The sequence below is a fragment of the Oryzias latipes genome, chromosome 12, assembly GCF_053564925.1.
Source record: "Oryzias latipes strain Hd-rR chromosome 12, Olatipes_Hd-rR_3.1".
Classification (NCBI taxonomy): Eukaryota; Metazoa; Chordata; class Actinopteri; order Beloniformes; family Adrianichthyidae; genus Oryzias; species Oryzias latipes.
This window is the reverse complement of record NC_136248.1, coordinates 19234374-19253331: the sequence shown is the minus strand read 5'-3', so window position 1 is coordinate 19253331 and position 18958 is coordinate 19234374. Positions and strand designations below refer to the sequence as shown.

The 18958-nt window shown below is 36.2% G+C and overlaps 1 protein-coding gene across 1 annotated transcript; it reads right to left on the bottom strand.

Annotated features, from left to right (window-relative positions):
* Positions 1–241: 241 nt before the first annotated feature.
* Positions 242–18630, bottom strand: cabp7b (calcium binding protein 7b). Its single transcript, XM_023961118.2, has 5 exons — positions 17697–18630; positions 3703–3846; positions 3507–3619; positions 2923–3070; positions 242–2815 (listed from the first exon to the last, which is right to left on the bottom strand). The coding sequence occupies exons 1-5, from the start codon at positions 17803–17805 to the stop codon at positions 2688–2690; spliced, it is 642 nt and encodes a 213-aa protein (XP_023816886.1). The 5' UTR covers positions 17806–18630; the 3' UTR covers positions 242–2687.
* Between the last annotated feature and the right edge of the window lie 328 nt (positions 18631–18958).

The window sequence follows — 18958 nt, the reverse complement described above, 5'->3', positions numbered from 1 at the left end:
CAAAGGCACAGAACAGAAAATGTCCACATTCCCCTCTGGAAAATGTACACATATAATATCACTTTAGATTTAGACAATTAGTCGACAGAAGATACAAAAATCTACTCATCAAAACACCAAAACATTCAGATTAAGATATTTGCTTATAGTGTCAGATTTTTCACAGTGACTACACTTTACAATAACACAAAGTTCATATCTTTTATGATATGTTCACATGAAGAGGTAATGTTATGAATAGTTTTCACGTGAGAGAAAATATCAGTTTTATTGCCAGAGATTCTCACTGAGCAATACCTCTCCATTGGTGGTAAAGCTTTAAAAAAAAATATTAACGACAAGAAAACCACAGAAAGTATTTTTAAAGCTTGCCTTATTGACAAATACTAAAGTTAAGTGTATAACCTTCAAAATAACCGTAACAAATCAGAAAAGTCAATGCAAGTCATGGCCTTCAAGCCAAAGACTTGCAATTGAAAGGTAAACAAATATACATTTTGTAGATATTTTTTGCTCATTTTTAAAATAGTTTTAAAAAAGATAATGTTTATATTATAAATAAAATAACAGATAAAAAAATAAAATATGTGCAAGGTACATTCTAAACAAAATGTCTTTTCAATGGTCCATGTAAAAAACAAAGATACTTCTCATGATATGTTAGACAATAGTTCATAGATTAATGCAAAGTATCTATCATTTTGCTATTTTTACATCCACAGAACTGACATTTACAGATAAATGCCAAATACTGAGAAAGTTCTTTTTTGCAATGATCACTTTAACAAATTGCATAATTATTGGAACATGTATCTAAAAAATCTATCTCACAGGCAGGTCAGACATACATTTTTTGAACATGCAATTGTACCGCTTCATGATGACTTTTAATATAAATAGCACAGGATAAACATAGCTTTTAAGCAGTACTTTACGTATTCACAGCTGGTGTCTCAGGACATTTTGCTACTGATGGTTTTAATTCATTTTCAATTTTTTTTCAGAATTTAAATTTAGGGTAAACAGGTTTTTACACAGTGGATACATAATATTTGTAGCACTTCAGTGGGATGATAGTCAAAATATATCACGATAAATGTATTTAGCATGACATATTTTGACATGATGGGGAGAAATTCAAATTAAAATTGAAACCAAGATTTAACATTTTAAATTCAAATCCAGAATTTAAAATATAGAATTATAACTAAAATTAAAATCATCAATCGAGAATTTTGAATTAAAAAATTAAAAACTCAATGTATTTTTAGGGTGAAGTTTGAATTCAAATTCAATCTCAAATTCAAACTCAAATTCTCAATTTAGAATTTAAAATTAAGAATTTAGAAATAGAAAATTCAGAACTCTAATTTAATTTTAAGGTGAAGTTTAAATTCAAATTTAAATTCAAATTCAATCTCAAATTCAAATTCAAAATTTTAAATTTAGAATTCAAATTTAATTGCAAGGTGAAGCAAAAATTCTAATTCAAGATTAAAATTTTCAAATATAAATCCAGAATTCAAATTAAAAATTGAATTCAGAATGTGGAATTTAGAATTTAAATTTAAAATTTTACTTTAAAGAAAAGTTCATAATCATTCAAATGATAAAAAGCAATAAAAAGAAAAAAATAAATATTATATAATAATAAAAGAACATTTAAATTTCATTTTAAAAGCAAATTAAAAAATAACTATAAAAACAACTATTCATTCACATCCTTTCCCATGATTCTTTGCAGGAATTTTGCAGCCTTTCTGTGACATCCCAGGCGCCAGATTGAGTCTTAAAGCAGCAATTGTTCAAATTTTAGCTGACAAAACATCTTTTTGAATTAAAAAGCTATATCAGACCTCTCAGCCTGACACTAAGAAGGAAACTTCTTAGTAAACTGTGACGTTTTCGAAAAATTATTTGGATTTTTTTCTCTCACTGACTCGAGCACAGCAGTCACTGTCTGCAAATCTTTGCTCTTGTTTTTCTTTTTTCGCCTGTCAGAGTTTGAGCTCTTCTTAAAATATTACTATGTTGGAATTATCATTTGTCTGCAGTTAAAAATAGGCTGATTGTTGCTCCTCTGGCTCTTAACATAAAGTTAGCAGAAATGAAATGGAAGCTTTTTATTTACACTTTGCATCTCATTTCAGCCAAATGTCAGAAAACATTCACATCTCGTAAATAAACGCAACTTAACAATGAGATATTCATAAGAAATGAGGATACTTCAGTTTCGGTCATCATGATGACACAACAAAAGACAAAATGGTTTTAATAAAAAGAACTGTGCTTGTTTAGCAAACTCATTGTGAGCTTTGACTCACAATGAGTTTGCAGTAATGAAAGGCATAAGGACACAAAGACTTCTGGCTCATTTTTTAGTATTGCTTCATATATATTTGTTTTATTTTTTACATGCCTTTCAAAAAGACAAGTCTCAAATTGTATTTTTTCTACCCTCATAAGTGCCTTTCATTCAGTTCTGTTTTCCACCTGGCCATGGTGTGATAAATGAGCATACACATCCACTGACTGACATCATTTCATCCATTATTCTGGAGAGAGAAGCTGGGAGAACATCATCATGCTTGTCAGCTGTGAATAAAACCTAACATTGTAAATGTGTTTTGGTAAGTTTTTGTTTTTCTCCTCTCTTAGCTCTTTCTGATTCCCGCTGGTTGTATTTATTATTTCATCCCTCTGCGGAGCATTTGATTTGCTGCAATGAGCATGACGCTGATGATAAATGCAATAGCGAAGGCACAAATCAGACTTTTACGCACACATGTGTGCTTCTCCTGCTGCGTTGGGCTTGCTGTGGAGAGAAAGAAGAGACAAATCAGTACACCTGTGAGTCCAAATAGAGTTTAAGTGAAAACAAACTGAAAAACGAAAGAAAGAAAGGTCGTTTCTGAAACGTACTGTCAATGTCTACATGTGACTCTGGGCTGGTGAGGTGGTTCTCTTCAGTCATGATGATGTTCTCAATATCTTTCATGGTGAGGTGGTCACGGAAAGTATCGTACAGGAGTCGTTTGAGCTCATCCACAGTCAGTTTCTGCATGTCGCACTGGGAACACAGAAAACCCCTCTTACAATCCAATTAGGAGGAGAAAAACCTCTGCCTCAACACCCCCCAGGGCTGCAGAAAAGCTGCAGGTCAGCATTTGGCAGCAGAACACACATTGCCTTTTAGGAATCTGTGATGATTAAGCAGCTCTCACTGGAAAGCTCCTCACAGAACAAAGGAAAGTCACTTTCTTCAACTTGTAACCTCTAAAGAATATTAGCTGCTGAATAAACAAAGTCGTTGTTGTAGCATCCTGTGAACTGAAGATGGACGGCTTTTTAATAAAAAAGAATTATCATTTAAATGAAGTCAATCTCCAACACTCACTATGTTGGTAAAAATAAATCCAAAAGGATGCAGAGTAAACAGAATTTGACACATCAATTGAGCAACAAATAGGCTCTTTAGATATGCGTAGTTTCCTTTAGTAGTGTACCTTCCAAAAGACAGAATCAAAGTCTGCTCCATGGAACTTATCAGGCATTCCAGTAGCAGACAGTTTGGGACCCAGCAACGTGACAAATTCCTCAAAGCCAACCTGCCCATCACCTGATGAGACAGGCAGAAATGCAAACACGTCACCACAGAGCTCATGTGTGGATAATGTGTGGCAGAGAGAGTGTGAGACGTACCATCCATGTCAAGTCTTTGGATGATGACCTCCAGCTCCACCTCGTTGGGCATGTAGCCCAGCGAACGCATGGCCATCCCCAACTCCTGCTTGGAGATAAAGCCGTTCCCGTCTCGGTCAAATACCTTGAAAGCCTCGCGGATCTCTGTGGAGAAGAAGAAGGAGGCGTGAAACAGGCATGTTCATATGGCCTTTATCGCTTCTACTTTCATACTGTCACAGGGCTGGCTGGGTCAAACGTGGATGGAAACTATGGAAGCACAGAGTTCAGATGAAGACTTTGAAGCAGCTCACAGCAGTTGATGGATATGTTTATATATAGAATTTCAGTTAGCTTAAAAAATATCATCCTCCTTTTTAGGGGGATGTGTGCATTTTTTTTTTAGAGATTGCAGGTGTAGTTTTTCTCCAAACTTTTACTGGACTGAAGTCCTTTATTACAAAATAGTATGTCTCGCAAACATGCTTCCTCGTATGTAAAAGATGTTTCTGCTAAATGCTGTTGAGGACAAAAAAATGCCACATTTTTGAAAGACCCACTCTGATTGTCTCTTCATGTATTTTCAAAACAATTCTTTTAAATATGATTGTCATTTTTAGCCAAAAAAAAAATCAAAACAAACCTTTGTCATTTTCTAGGACATGGTTTCTGCAGAGCGACAGGAGTTCATTGGAAATTCCCCTGTTAAGCTTAATTTTCTTTAAATGTGTCGCCCATCGTGAGGAAAAAATACTACAAGAACATGTTAAAACACCAAAAAGACTTTAGGTGCATTTGATGTAATGATTAAAATAACTCTGCCTAAAATACAAGGAAAAAATATGTTTTTAGTGTCCGATGATAAATTTGGTACCATTCAACACATTATATATTAGAAAAAAAGTCATAATTCTAAGGAATGATTTAGTTGTCCCAATCAGAGTTTGATTTTCTGACTGTATTTTGCAAATATGAGCCCAGTTTTGCAAGTTCTCTATAGTGTAGCTTCTAACGGCAAATATTCATTATACTGAAAGTTCTCAATTACACTAAAATTTTGCATATGAGATCATGACATCTAACCAAAAATGGCCTTTTTTCTTAACATAAAAGGGTTTGATTAAAGGAGTTAATAGAAAAGGGGAGGGGAATTGAAGTACAAAAAACATGACTGTTAAATCAACCAAAAATGAAATCTAATCTACTAATCAGAGTCCAAAATCAAAAAAGGTTTTTACTATTTTTTTGGGATTAAACGTGTTCATATGTTTTACTCCACTCACGTTGGTAAAACACTGATTTTTTCCCTACTTACGTCAAATCGTTTAATTATAAAGTGGACCGCTCTGCATGCACGTGTGACTTTGCAAATACAATTTGTATGCATGGACACTAAAGGACAAGCAGTGGTCATTTATCTTTTGCTCATGAGTCAGAGCACTTTAGAAGTGATGGATAGTAGATTGTGGTTCAACTAGTGATGGTATGAGCTCACATGGTGAAAAAAAAAAAAAATACAAAAGGAGAGTAAATTGAGGTCCTTCTGGTCAAGTGACATGGTCCCTTACCATCCCTTGACATATCGGACACAACATTTGTCTAAATTACGGCCAGCAGGGTTGCTTGAGTTTTGTTATCTTCCCTTAGCACCATCCTCGACTTAGAGTCGTGACCTCTGGTGCCAGAGCCAAATAATGAATTCACTGAGCCAGCTGAGCAGTGGCTGGACTACTGATTGTTTTACTTGTGAGAAGACAGAAACATTCTTTAAAACTTTATAGATGGAGCAAAAATTGGCATTTCTAATCATGTTTTTAACTTGACAAAATAAGAAATATATTACCACATTTCATCATTTGTCTGTATTTCTTTCATTAAAATATTGTAATTTTATATAAAATTATTACATTTAAATTAAATAATAAATTAATTTTGGCATCATACTTTAAAGTACAGTTTACTTGAGTTAACAGAATAAAAATGAATGTTTGATTTAGAAACAGTTAAATGTTGATTAAAATGCATCTCAATACAGAAATATTCAGAAAGTTAATTGATATGTGCAAAAATACTCTCACAAGTACAACAAAACGTTCCTTAAAAGCAGCAATGTGAAAAAAGGATCTTTCTCGGAGTGCAAAAAAAAGAAGCTTACTTTGATTCTGTCCTTGATCAGGCTGTCGGGGTGACCTTGTGAGGATGCAACGGCTCAGCTATCTAAAGCCAAGGCTGTGTCTCTGGTCTTGTATTTAATCACAAGATTGAAATTATTCAAGCAGCTTTTTCCCTGGAGCGGCAAGAAATCAAGGTCTGGACGGCTAAACGTTTCTATTCGTACCAGAGAGAAACAGGAAGTGGAGGAGATTACTTCTAAACAAATAAGTTTGAAATTGAACTAAGGTCAAATCAGACTGTATAGGAGGTGGGATTACTGACTATAAGACATAGAAGCAAACAGGCAATGCAAATTTTTTAGGTTTTTTATTTTTGTGGTAAGTTATTAATGAAAATCTTATAATACATGTTCATCAAACTAAAGACAAAAATCATATGTGTCATTATATATTATCTGTCTCTTTATTATAGTTTAGTGTACATATAGATTTTTACCCTGATCTCTGTCTGTGGAAACTCTAAGGCAAACCCCCCAAAAATAGCTCTAATGATTCGCAGACGCCATATCTGCTGACTAACTGATCCTGACGACCTTTCTGACTGTCTGAGAGACTGATTAATGCTTCATGATGGTGCCAACCATAACCACTCATCAATATGGCACACAGTGAAGGCTGATGCCAAGATGCCCCGCTGCTCTTGTCCTGGCAAAGAATAAGTGCCTCCAGCAGGAGCAGGGAAGCCCCCGAGGCGTTCATATCCAAAATAAGCAGGAAATCCAAATGTGTCACGGAAAAACAACTAAAGAAATCAAAATCTATCTGTGTATTAATCAGAGGCTCTTTGAAATTTTAATATTTCTGCAAAAAAAAGGAAAATATAGTATTCTGTTTGCTTTAAGTCCATAAAGAATCTAACACTGAATGTATTGAATGTGCACAGTCATAGATCAGTTTGGCTGAATGTAGACATGTTTTATAAGAATGCCACATGCTTTTAGATGGACTCAAGATAAACGATGAACTCCAGCATGCAGGCAGGTGGGAGAAAACCACGAGCTCTTAAACTGGTTCTGATTAGGCTCCCAATATGTTCAGACCTCTACTCTGATAATCTGGGATAGGTTAAAAAAAAAATAAAATAAATAAAAACCACAATCATGTGTGTTCACTCCATACTGGATAAAAACAGGTTTTTCTGTCCATAAAGGGAAAATCCCAAAGCACTCATGATTTCAAGAGATCAATTTTCCACCATGAAGCCCAGCAGCTGTGCTGTCATTCTGAGGGGATATTTTTAATGGTTATGATGTAGAAGTTTAGAAGACCTTTTTTTTTTCTTAGAGGATTTCTACCAGGGTTGTAAATGTCACATCGTATGGAACTTCTCATAACTGGAATGGTTAAAAAAACAGGAAGAAATATATTTGAATAATCAGATCAATAACTAAACATCCAAGAGAGAGAATGGAAAATTTAAAGAAAATTCCACTGACATCAGATAACCAACACAAACAATGATAGTTTAACAAAAATGTCATTATTATTATCGATAATTTAGTTGGGTTCATTTAATCCAATTTAAATTAGGTAATTATTATTTTTCATTTCATTCCAGTTAAGCAAAATGTTCCTATTCTAGTTTTAATAATAGACCAGATCTGTAGAATGACTAATAAATGATATAATAGATTTTCTATGTAATTTCCCCATGCTAACCATGCATTTAGGCAACTGTCAGGAGGAATGCTCCCTCTGCTAGGAAGACACCCCTGGCAGAACCAGACTCAGCAAGGGTGACCATCTGCTGTGACCAGTCAGGTTCAGAGAGGACAGGAAATATGCAAACAATAAAAGGATTTTCACTAGACATAAGGGAGAAAAAGATTGCAACCACAATCAGGACATATATTTATAGCTAGTGAGAGCAGACAGAGGCATGCTCTTTATTTATGAGCATATTACAGCAAGTCATAACATTTTTTTTTACAAACTAACAAAATATGCTCTTTTTCTTCTTCTAGTACTATAGTTCAAACTTTGTGAAAATATCAGCCTAAAACAGAAAAGGCCTCACCTTGCACTTCGACCACTTATTTTCATTGTTTTAGAAATTTTAAACTGTTTTTTTTTCCCTGGAAGATGGGCTGCATTAACATCTGTGAATTTATATTAAATTAAACATATAGTTGCATCCAGATTTAATACACACACTTCTTAGCTTGTGAGATATGCTTTTTGTTCCTTTAAACAAGTTGGAGGTCAGATTTGAATTTCCAATTAGGTTTATTCAGCCCTTCAGTCATGATTTGCCATTTCCAATCTGCCGTTTTACAGATACTTGTCAGAATTTGGTGCTTTGGAAGACCCAGATCCATCAAACCACAAGCAGTTGAAGGGGAAAAATAATTTAAAACATAATTTTAAATTATGCGGAAAAAATACGAGACAAAAAAGAAGACAATGCAATAAAAAGTAGCTAAAACTTTGCTTTGACTTCCTCTACTGAAGGTCTAATTCAGTGAAAAAGAAACAGCTGTGGTGATTAATAATTTAAACCAGGTGTGAACATGAAAAGGAGGTAATCCAAGTACAAACTGCTGTAGAAAATGCCCAAAAAGAATAATTCAAGAAGTAAAAAAAAGGTTAAATGTTTCCAATGAATCTTTTTTTTAAAGGAAAAACACCAGAGTTTCCACAGCAAAAGTTACATGCAACATTAAACATTAAATGTAAGAACCTGACATCTATGAGCCCCATTATTCCACAGCTGCTGTCAGTGTCTGTCCATTTTTACCAAAGCACTAAAATGCAGTTTCACCAAAACAAGAAAAGAAAAAAATAGAATAGAGTCCTAATAACAGTGCTTGTAAAGGAAAATATCCCAAAGTTCCCTGCTGGGATTGTCCGGTTTACTGCAAAAACAACAAAAAAACACCTTGCCACCTTCTCTAATGATCATGACAGTGAGCGATACAGTAATGGAGTTGATGCAGCGGGAGGCAGATGAAGGAGCCTGGGCTCCACAGGAAACAAACAGAAGAGAAGAACAACAGGCAGTTCTCGTTCTGCGGCCACCACATAATTACACTTCATCTGCCAGATTCCTGAAAATCTCTCATGTCAGATGCCAACTGTGGCCAAAGATAAACCAGATCGTTTAGATGTTTATGTGTCCAGACACATTTACATACAAAATATCCACTTTAGTTCAAAGAGACTCTTGGTGGCATGTTGGTCAGACAGGATTATAAAAGCACCAAGTGTTCTTGATAAAGAATCATAGAATTAAAGGACCAAAGAAAAGTTTTTTATATATATATATTTTAAAAACTTAATCAGAAATGAGGGCAGAAAAACAGCAAAAAAGGCTAGTTTTCTTAATTGACTGTTTTTTTAAAACTTGCCAAAAATATCAAAAAATTAATTAAATGTTAAAAAGGATACCCCAAAATTGGATATCAATGGTGCAAAATACCTGGATAACGTTAAAGCCGTACAAGCAATCTCCACACAGAAAGGTCCCCCGTTTGCATGTTTTCCTTGTTCATGTGTGGGTTTTCTCCGGGGAGTCCGGCTTCCTCCCACCGTCCAGAAAAAGGCTTCATAAGTTAATTGGTTACTCTCAATTGTCCCTATAGATGTGATGTGTGTATGGGTGTGTGGGGCCTGGATAGGATCCAAGATAGGATCCGGCAGCCCCGTGACCCCGATAGGGACAAAAACTGGTTTAGAAGATGATAAATGCATTTTAAAGCTGTAACTGTGTTAAGGCCTTCAGATTAAATACTCATGCATGGCAAACATACACACACACACCTTCAATGAACCTATGAAGCATGTTTTTGGACTCTGGGAGGAAGCCGGACAAAACCCACAAGGAGACTATGCAAACTCCATTCAAAGAACCCTCTCAAGAGACAAGAGTGCAGACCGCTACACCACCCGCACATGAAAAAAGTATAGTTATAATGATCTACTTTGATGATCAAATTAAAAATTCCATTATTTCTTTGGTCAAAAGTTTACGGTAATTTCCTTGCAATTCTTAAAAAAACTTTGCTCCAACACACACAAATAATTAACTAAAATGAAAAAAAAAATCTAAAATGTGACACATACGGTTTGAGAAGCTAAAGTCATGTCCACGTTGTTTCTGTCTCTCTTTTAAAATTTTTCCCAACGATGCATCTAATAGAACACAGAGGTGTGAAAAAAATCAATAATAACAGCTTCATTACAGCTGTCACATTTTTCTTCACATTTAGAAATGTCCTGTCAGCATATTTATCTTGGTCTTCCCTTTAAAAACTAACAGACATGCTGCCATCAAGCAGGAAGAGGACGTGTTGCTGAAGCGCTGCAGAAAAAACAATTGCTGCTGTCAGAAAGGATTTGAAATCACTGCCTTCTGCTCTTTACAGGCTGAGGTTAAACCTGACTGCACATTTAGGGAAAGATCCTTTTAGATCTGGAGCTATACTTTAACAGCAGCTGGTGTTGTTGGGATTTGACAGACCAGATTCATTTTGTTAATTGGTGTTTCAGCTTCACTGTTCTTTTTTCATTTTGTTTTGTGGCTAGAAGGTTAGAAGTGTCCCTCTTTGTTTTAAATCTATTCTCAGGGTCTTAGTGGCATAACACGGGCAGTTTAAGCAGACAAAACCCCCTGTGCTTCTGGCAGTTTCTCTGTGAGTCACTGTTCCTGCTGAGAATACGGTGACATCCTCTCAATGAAGACTGATGGAAGCCTGCGTGAAGAGCTCAGCGAGAGTCCTTCAATGTGTCTGCTGCAAGTGGATCTTCATAACTGAAAACACTGGACTACACTCAGAAAATGGGCATCCAGTAACATCAACAGTCAGACTTTGGTTTTTTTAATCAGCAAGAAGTTAGAATTTCTATAAATGTCACATGTGCAGTAATTAAGGCTTGAATAAAAACAAAACAGAATGAATGAAATGGACTGAGCTGGAGAGAAGTGATAGGAAATCCCCACAAATACACCACAACGTGCATTCAAAAAATAGGTTTGTCCACTTGTAATTTGACTGCAAACAGCGTTTGCATTTGTAAGCATAAACAAGGACAGCCTTGCATACAAAGTGGAGGATGTTCTTCACGTCTCTACAATGCTTCATGTCTGGGGAATTCTCCTGCTAGCTGCGAACTATAAATATTGTTCAGATCCTCTGTCAGCATTGCACCGAGAACTGATACAAGCTCTCAGAGACCTCCAAGAGTGTAAATGCCAGGAAGCCAAGACTGCTCAGCCGTGAAACAAATGTCTTATCTGTGTCAACAAATGTGTAGGTGAAGTCTATGCCAGTTCTGGTCTGTTTTTAAAACAGTGAGACGATGTGAGATGTATTTTAATGTTGAGAAACATGACAACATTTATTTTTCCAATTCTATTGTTTGACCACTTTTGCTTATACTTTTTTAGGAGTTTGGCAGTCTTGTGTTTGAATACATGTTCAAATCCTTGTTTGTTAAATAAACTTTTATGTACACCTCATAAAAGTCATTAAAATAACATTTTGTAGGTTTTAGAAATAAATTATTCAGTGAAAAGGGCCAGTTTTATTCTTGCAATTCCCATCAGAGATTTATAATGAGCCGAACCTGGCACCGGACCTCACTTTAAAACTGGACTCATTAAAGAGGGAGACACTTGGCTGGGAATCGTTCCCATTTTTACCTCGCAGAGTTCACCGTGCTGCACAGGAGAAGGAATATCTGTCAAGAAAAGTGTCATTATGTAGGTCTTCAGCATATAACCTCAGATAAAGAAGTACAAGGTTTATTTTCCCATCTTCCTGCTTGAGAGAGTTCTCAGCCTGTGCAGTCTAAAAATAACAAAAAGTATGACTGGGGTTTAAAAAAGTGAGAAAACCCCCCCACAAGTCTCCTACAGGAAGTGTTGACATGGGACGGATGTGAGGCTTCTTTGTTCTGGATCAGGCACGACAGTGGAGGTGTAACAATTTGGGCTCGTTTCTTAGACACTGACATTGACAGTGATCTATGTACAAAAAGACAAACCCAAGGCCGTCTGTGTCGTTCAATTCCTGCCTGGGGATCACTCTCGTGACATTCACCTGTCTTCCTGCCTTTTAAATGCTCTGCTATCCTGTTCCTCTTTGCCAGAAAGTTGTCAGTTTTCTACAGCTCCTCAGCCAGGGTGACCGGTTCACATTCCTGCCTGCCTTTACCTGTACCTGCAGTGTTACATTTCTTACATTTTTCAGGACTGTTTTTTTGTGCTTGTCTTTGCTTCTGCCTGGTTGAGTGAACCCTCGCAGGAGCTGGTTGATTGGAATTTGATCTGGACAAGAAGAATGTAAAATGACTGGATCAGTGCACTCGGATATTTAAAGAGAAGTAGGTGGAAGAAGGTGGAATGAAGGAAAATAGAAGGCTGTTTGGTTCGTTTCTCCTCTGCTGCCTTTCTATGGCCATCCAGCAGCCAAACAGAGCAACTTCATGACTGCCAGAGTGCCGTTTCTTTCCATCTGTCACTCTCAGGTTCATCTCACTACGACTGGTTGTCTCCCTGAAGCTGCATCTCCAGTCGCTGTTGCTAAGAGCGACTTCTGTTTTTTTCTCTTTTTCTTTTTCTCTTCACTTCCACATTCTGGCTGATCCTCTCTAACTCTGTCACTGTGCTGCAGTGCTCTTACTGCTGCCACATAAGTTGAGAAGTTTCTTTTTCTCAACTCAACTCCGGCTCAAATGCTGACCTTTAACCCTGTAAAGCTCACTGCATCAAATTTGTAATTGGGATGTTTTTTATAAACCCTTTAAAATATCCACAAACATTTTTGCAAAAGCTTTTCACTTTTTCATGATATAGACCGTATCAGATATGGTACGTTGGGTGATTTGGTAAGTTTTTGCTCACAAAATGTTAGTTTAAAATGCAAAAGAAAAAATAGCACCTTAATTGTCTGAAATTTGATCCAGACATTTTTAAAATTATGTTACTGTTCTGTTTCTACCTGGCTACCCTTCACTGACTGCCTGTGAGTTTTATCTTTAAGTAATCGTGCACCGCAGTACCTCTCTGAGCTTCTCTGTCCTCACACTCCAATCAGCTGATCAGCTTCTCCTGGAGGTACCGAGGTCTAAGAGGAAGCTGTATGTGCACCGAATCTGTGCAGCTCGTTACCACTGGCAGACATCATCAGTGTCCATTAAAAAAAAAAAAAACTCTCAAAGCCTATTGTTATAACCAGGCCTTTGACACGGCATGAGACTCTGCTCTGCTAATGTGTTTTTTTTGTTTTACTTTTATCTAATGCTTTTTTACACCTATTTATACGTTTTACATTTAAATATTTTAACCTCTTAGTTGTTTTTAATATTTTAGAGATTTTACTGCACACCGCCTTGTTTGACTATGGTTTGACTTTTTAAGGTGCCATAAATGTAAATAAACCCATAAAGAATTAATGATTAACAATTTTGGCATTCCTCTAATAAAGCAAAAAAAAAAAAAAAAAAAAAAAAAAAAAAAAACACAAAATGATTTATTCTTACCATAAAGATTTGAAATAAAGCAATTGGAGATTTTAAGAAAGCGGTTATTTTGAAATGATAAGGAAAAAGTATTCCACTGCCCCCAGTGGAATGATGAGGAACTACAAGGCAGAAAACATGGACAATGGATATATTGTTTTTAAGAAGTTTTAATCATGCTAATGAGATAAAGATCTAAGAAATGCAAATATCAAACATGATATTACTGGTTGTAAAGGATAAACCTGTGTCTTGACATCTTTGGGATTCAGTTGTGACAGAATTCAAAGCTCTGACAGTCAGTCCAACGCTGGAGGTTGTTTGAAATAGTTGCACAAAGGAATAGCAGCCATTAAAAAGATTTTCCTATTTTTAAGATTTTTCAGAAGTATGGTTAATCCCCCCCCCCAAGAAAAAAGCTTCATAAAAGCAAATGCACAACTTTAGTACAACACTGTTCACCTGAGGTTGTTCTGAATCTTAAACCCATTATTTGCAGATGATTCTACGTTTTTAGACGGACAAAAGCTTGCAAAGTCACTGAAAAAAGAAAACTGTTAAAAGAGGGAATGATAACTTTTCCCCTTAACTCTATAATTTAACTGTGGATTCCTCCAGAGAGAGCACAATGCTGTAATTAAACCTTAAACGAATCGTATTCTTGATAAGAAATAACAAGTATTTGTTAAAAATTGTCCACAACAATCACCATCACGGGTTGAATGCATATTGAGTGTGAACAAGGACAAAGAAAAGGAAGGATGCCATGTCATTGACCTGATCCACCCTGGCAACCGTCTGCTTAAAAAACGTGCCATATAAAGAGCAGACCCATTAAGAGCTGCAGATGCTTTAGCAGCCTCCAGAAAACACACGCTGCGCTTTAGATCATCACAACTGTCATCATTACTGATGTATTTATTATGTGTCGTAAAGGCAATATTGAGTCTATTTAAATATGATTGTAATCAAACTACATAAAATAAACTTTTGCACGTAAATGAAAGTTTATGGGCATATAATTGAAAGGTACACATCATTTTACAAGAGCAGCACGTCATCCTACATTTTTATTAACTCTAATCATTCAAATCCAATTAACTTCAAGACGATCTTCTAAATAATTCCTGGTCATTAGCCTGTTTTTAAATAAGTAATGTTTGCCACTTACTTAGCTCTATAAAACTCGTGTTTTCTGCATAAAACCTTTTATTTATTGGAAAATAAGAATTCCAGCATTGAGCACATCACACTGAAGTTATTTTTTGGGGAAGCTTAGTTGTGAAACAGATAAACAAGAGACCTCTTACCATTATACTTAAAAGAGTTTTACTTATTTTGGGGTAAAGAAGCAATTGACCTAAAAGTATTTAAAATCAGACTGATCCTGAGACTAAAATGGTGTAAAAAATACAACTCATTGGGGTTTAACAGTGGACTTGCTGGGTCATGCTTTAAATGTTCATTTGCAAATGTAACATTCAAATGTCATATGTTTATCTTCATTGCTTTAGGAAACAGGCATTACAGTAAAAAAAAGTTTAATTAATAATCCTTGCACAAAATGAGTAATTGTCTTATTTTATGGACCAATAAACAACTAATAAGCAGTAAAATTGCTATAAATTGTTTCTTCATCTTTTCAGTTTATCTTTTTTTGATTTAGTCATTTAATTTCCACTCTAATCATCTTTGGATCTGTTGTATAAGCATTCCCAGTGGATTTTTATTGGTAATTCTGCCATTTTTTGCTAAAATCACCCCGACTTTGAGTTTGTGGTTTTTCCTCTGAGTTGTGGGCGGGGTGTTGGGGTAAATTAAGCACTGATTTCCAGATGTCCCTTTGTTTACATGCTCTCCTGCTATCTTACAGCCCCTCACAACCCCAAGCTAAAATACCGGTGTAACTAAAATGGCGACCAATATTGGAGCTACCCAGCTGTACAAATTTGAGCCAGATGTCAGCTCAGACAAGGAATATGCAGAAGTACATGGATCTAGTATTCCACAAGTGGATGCATCAGAATGGAGTGGAGCAGGGAGCTTGTGGCTTGCTAGTTGTAGCTCCTACGTCATAGCTTTTTCTAACAGCATTTTTTTGTCTGTTCCAGATTCACAACAAGTTAGATAAATCTTTAGATTCTCTAAATCTAAATATTCATCTTTAGATTAATCTTAATTTTCTTTATATATGTCTTCTCATGAGAAAAGTCTACAAGAATATGTAAAAACACCAAAAACACAATTTTCAGAACTGTTGACAAAAAGCATCTTACAGGAATGCTAGATGCATCTCACCTCTTTATAAGCTCATCCTGTATGCCATGTCCCTAAACAAATCAATTGGCAAAAAAGACAAGTAAAAAGCTGTCCTGTGATCTTTTTTGAACAATAAAAGCTTGCTCCTCCAATCTGACAGTAAAATCTATCAGAGGATATTTACAACAGACATTAAAATTTTGCCTTTGTTTACTCTGCATTGCTCCAGTAAAATAAATGTTAAGACTGACCTATACCATGTCATTTTAAATGTTTCTAATTTTTTACAATCTGTTTTATTTTGTTATAACCCCAAATGGACCCCAAAAGGAGGAAGTTAGGACTTCTTCACATATCTAGACTACTGATTGCTGTATAGAAAATAACATATATTAAAATTAATGACTTTTTCGTTTTGTTTGCAAAACAATAATGTAGGCTTTTATTAATGCATGTGTTTGAAGTCTGTTTATTGTTTGCTTGTGGGTCAAAATTCTTCAGCAGGTTCCACATGTTTGTTTTAAACTGAAGCTAAAGGCTTGAGCTTGTTTATGCGACACGAGGCAGCTTCTTTGGTGTACTGTCCATTGCACCACGTATCTTTTTTAGCGTGATGCAAGGTCCTTCTGTCCTTGTACTTTGTGTTTGTCAGTGCGCGTCCCCTGCAACAGACTCACCAAGGGAAAGTCCTTTGGATTTCACTGCGGAGTGTTTCCCATTCTTCACAAAATAACCTTTTTATTTATTTATTTTAGTTTTTATCAGGAAGAATACATGTAGACCAGAGCTTTACATTAAACTACAGTGAATTCTGTCACATCTATTAAAACTGTGTTTTTATCAGGTTTAATCTTTAGTTATGTAAAAAAAACTGCAATAAATGATCTGTTTACATTGGTATGCACATGTGCCTTTATATAAAGGGCAATTGTGAGAAATAAGATTAAAGGAAAGTGACAGGAGTTAAGCAATCAGGTAGCTTCTGACCAGCAATAATTATAGGTTTTGTGAATAAAAGTTTTATTTACTGAACTTTTTTTTCTTTTAAAGGAGCAGTTCAGTGAAAAAAACATTATGATGGGTCATTAAGAACAAAACCCTGCTGCACTGTACACTTGGATCTTGCAGGAGTAGCAAAAAGGACATGTGGCAGATTCTGAAGGGTTGAGAATTCATTTAAAAAAAAGAATAAAGGGAGAAACCTCCTCAGGAAACCTTGTAAAGAACTTAAGTAGCGTAGTGACTGAAAGTTTGAAAATTATTGACATATTGAATGACAAATTGAACTGTGTTTTCAAACCACTAATGAGCTGAAGTTAAAAACATTGCACCATTATTGAAAATTCAGGTTCCTGAGTAAACATCGTCACAATTCCACTGTTTGGATTATTTATGACTCTGGCTTTTTATGTTTTCAATAAAGAAAGTGGATTTCAATGTCACGTGAGTGTCTGAAAGCAAGGGCAAGCTGAGACTTGAGGGCAACCTTCAGACAGAAGCGCACAGGAAAAGAATTTCCTTCCACATAAAAGACTCTTGATATGAAATCTTATCGGAAGAATCTTTGCTTTGCAGTCTGCTGGCTTTGTTCCCAGCCACTGCTAACTGTGCTTTCTCTTTGTGAGGACCAGTTGCCATAATAAAGCCTCCAATAATTAACAGCTCAATAGCAGATTAGACTTCTGACATTGTTGGGTGATGCTTTAATCCTGACAAACAAATCCAGTTTTCTTCTGAATAATCTGCTTTGGTATTTGTGATTGACCTGCAAAGTGTTTTTTTAAACTTGTGTGATTAAGCATAGCCACATCCAAGTACATGTCTCTTCAAGATGTTTGCTGCAAAAAATAAGGGATACCCTGGTTTTTATGACATTTTTTCTTATAAATGTATAGGTTGGTCGTTTTTGAATCAGTAAAAAATGAGATAAAGTTAGAATAACTACTTAAGCTCCAACCCGAGTTTTTGAGATCTGACAGGGTCGTGCAGATTCCAGTGGGTTCAGTCGCGGCAGGAGCTCTCCGAGGTGCTGATTCCTCTCCCGCTGCGCCTCGCGTGCGTCTTTACGCGCGATCACAAGTTCAAACCTGAGCGGACAACCAAAGACAAGAAACAGCTCACCTTCCACCTCATCCTCGGGCAGGCTAACAGGGGTCCGGTAGGTGAGGACATCTGGAATAGTGCAAAGTCCCTTGTACATGAACCTGGTGGTCACAGCGCGCACTGGCATTTCTGCGAGGGAAAAGCAACAACCTTGTCGCGATCTTCATATAGCCTCGCTCTCTGGAGTTTCGACGGTTTCTGTCCTTGATATATTCAGAAGGAATGTGATCAAAAGCCTTATCTGTTTAAAGTTTAGTCCGCTTTGCGTTCTGGATTTCTTTGTTGAAACAGAAAAAAAGAGAGAAAACCAGCTGTCAGTGCGGGCGACTTGAACCAACAGGCGGTCTAAAAATGACATTTGTCCAAATGCATCATTTACTGTGAAAGGGAATAAAATTATTTAAAAAATCGCTTTTTCCAGGTCAAACTTTTCCGTAATGATCCGTTCAGAGATTCAGGAATCACAATAAACGTCCAAATATTCAATCATCTCAAAAGTACGATCAGAAAAAAAGAAATGTTCAGCATCGCAGCTCTTCTTATCACGGAAAGCCTTACAAAAAATAAAATAAAAAAATCCGTTATGGCTTCCTAAATCGTCTCTTGCCTTCTCAGAGTCTTTTCCTGACGGATTCTGTCCCACTTTTCTGTTCTTCCCCTTTCTAGCGTTTTCATTTAAAAATTAAACAAACAAAACAAAAACAAAAAATAAGGCAAAAATGCAGCAGCAAGAAAGCAGATCGTCTCCAGGAGAAAAGGTATAGATAGAAATTGTCACATATTAAAAAAAATCGTTTCTTGGAGAGGAATTTCAAGAGAATCCTGGGTGACCCCCGCTCATCTGATTCAGGAGGCAGCAGCCTCACTCTGTCTCTACTGGTGTCTGCTGCTGCAGACACCAGGAGCAGCAACAACAGCAGCAGCAACAACTCTCCCACATAAAACAGACACAACCTCTCCCAAAAGCTGACCCCCCACCCCCCACCCATCCTTTGATTTTCTCAAAGCTGCTTGTCCATAAGCATCGATCCTAACAGTTAACTTTACAAAAAAACTCTCAACGGTTGAAGTCATGAGAGGCTTCCGTTTATGTTAGCATTGAGTTTGAATAAAAACCTCTAAATCAAAAGATTATTCAAACAATTAAAAGCAAAGCTTTGGTTGTTTGACCACATTTATGAGAATTTCATAACCTCCTTGAAAACATTATACAGTTTTTTAGAATTTTCCTTTGAACAACAAACAGAGTATAGCTTTCAAGACTCCCCTTTGCGGCACGC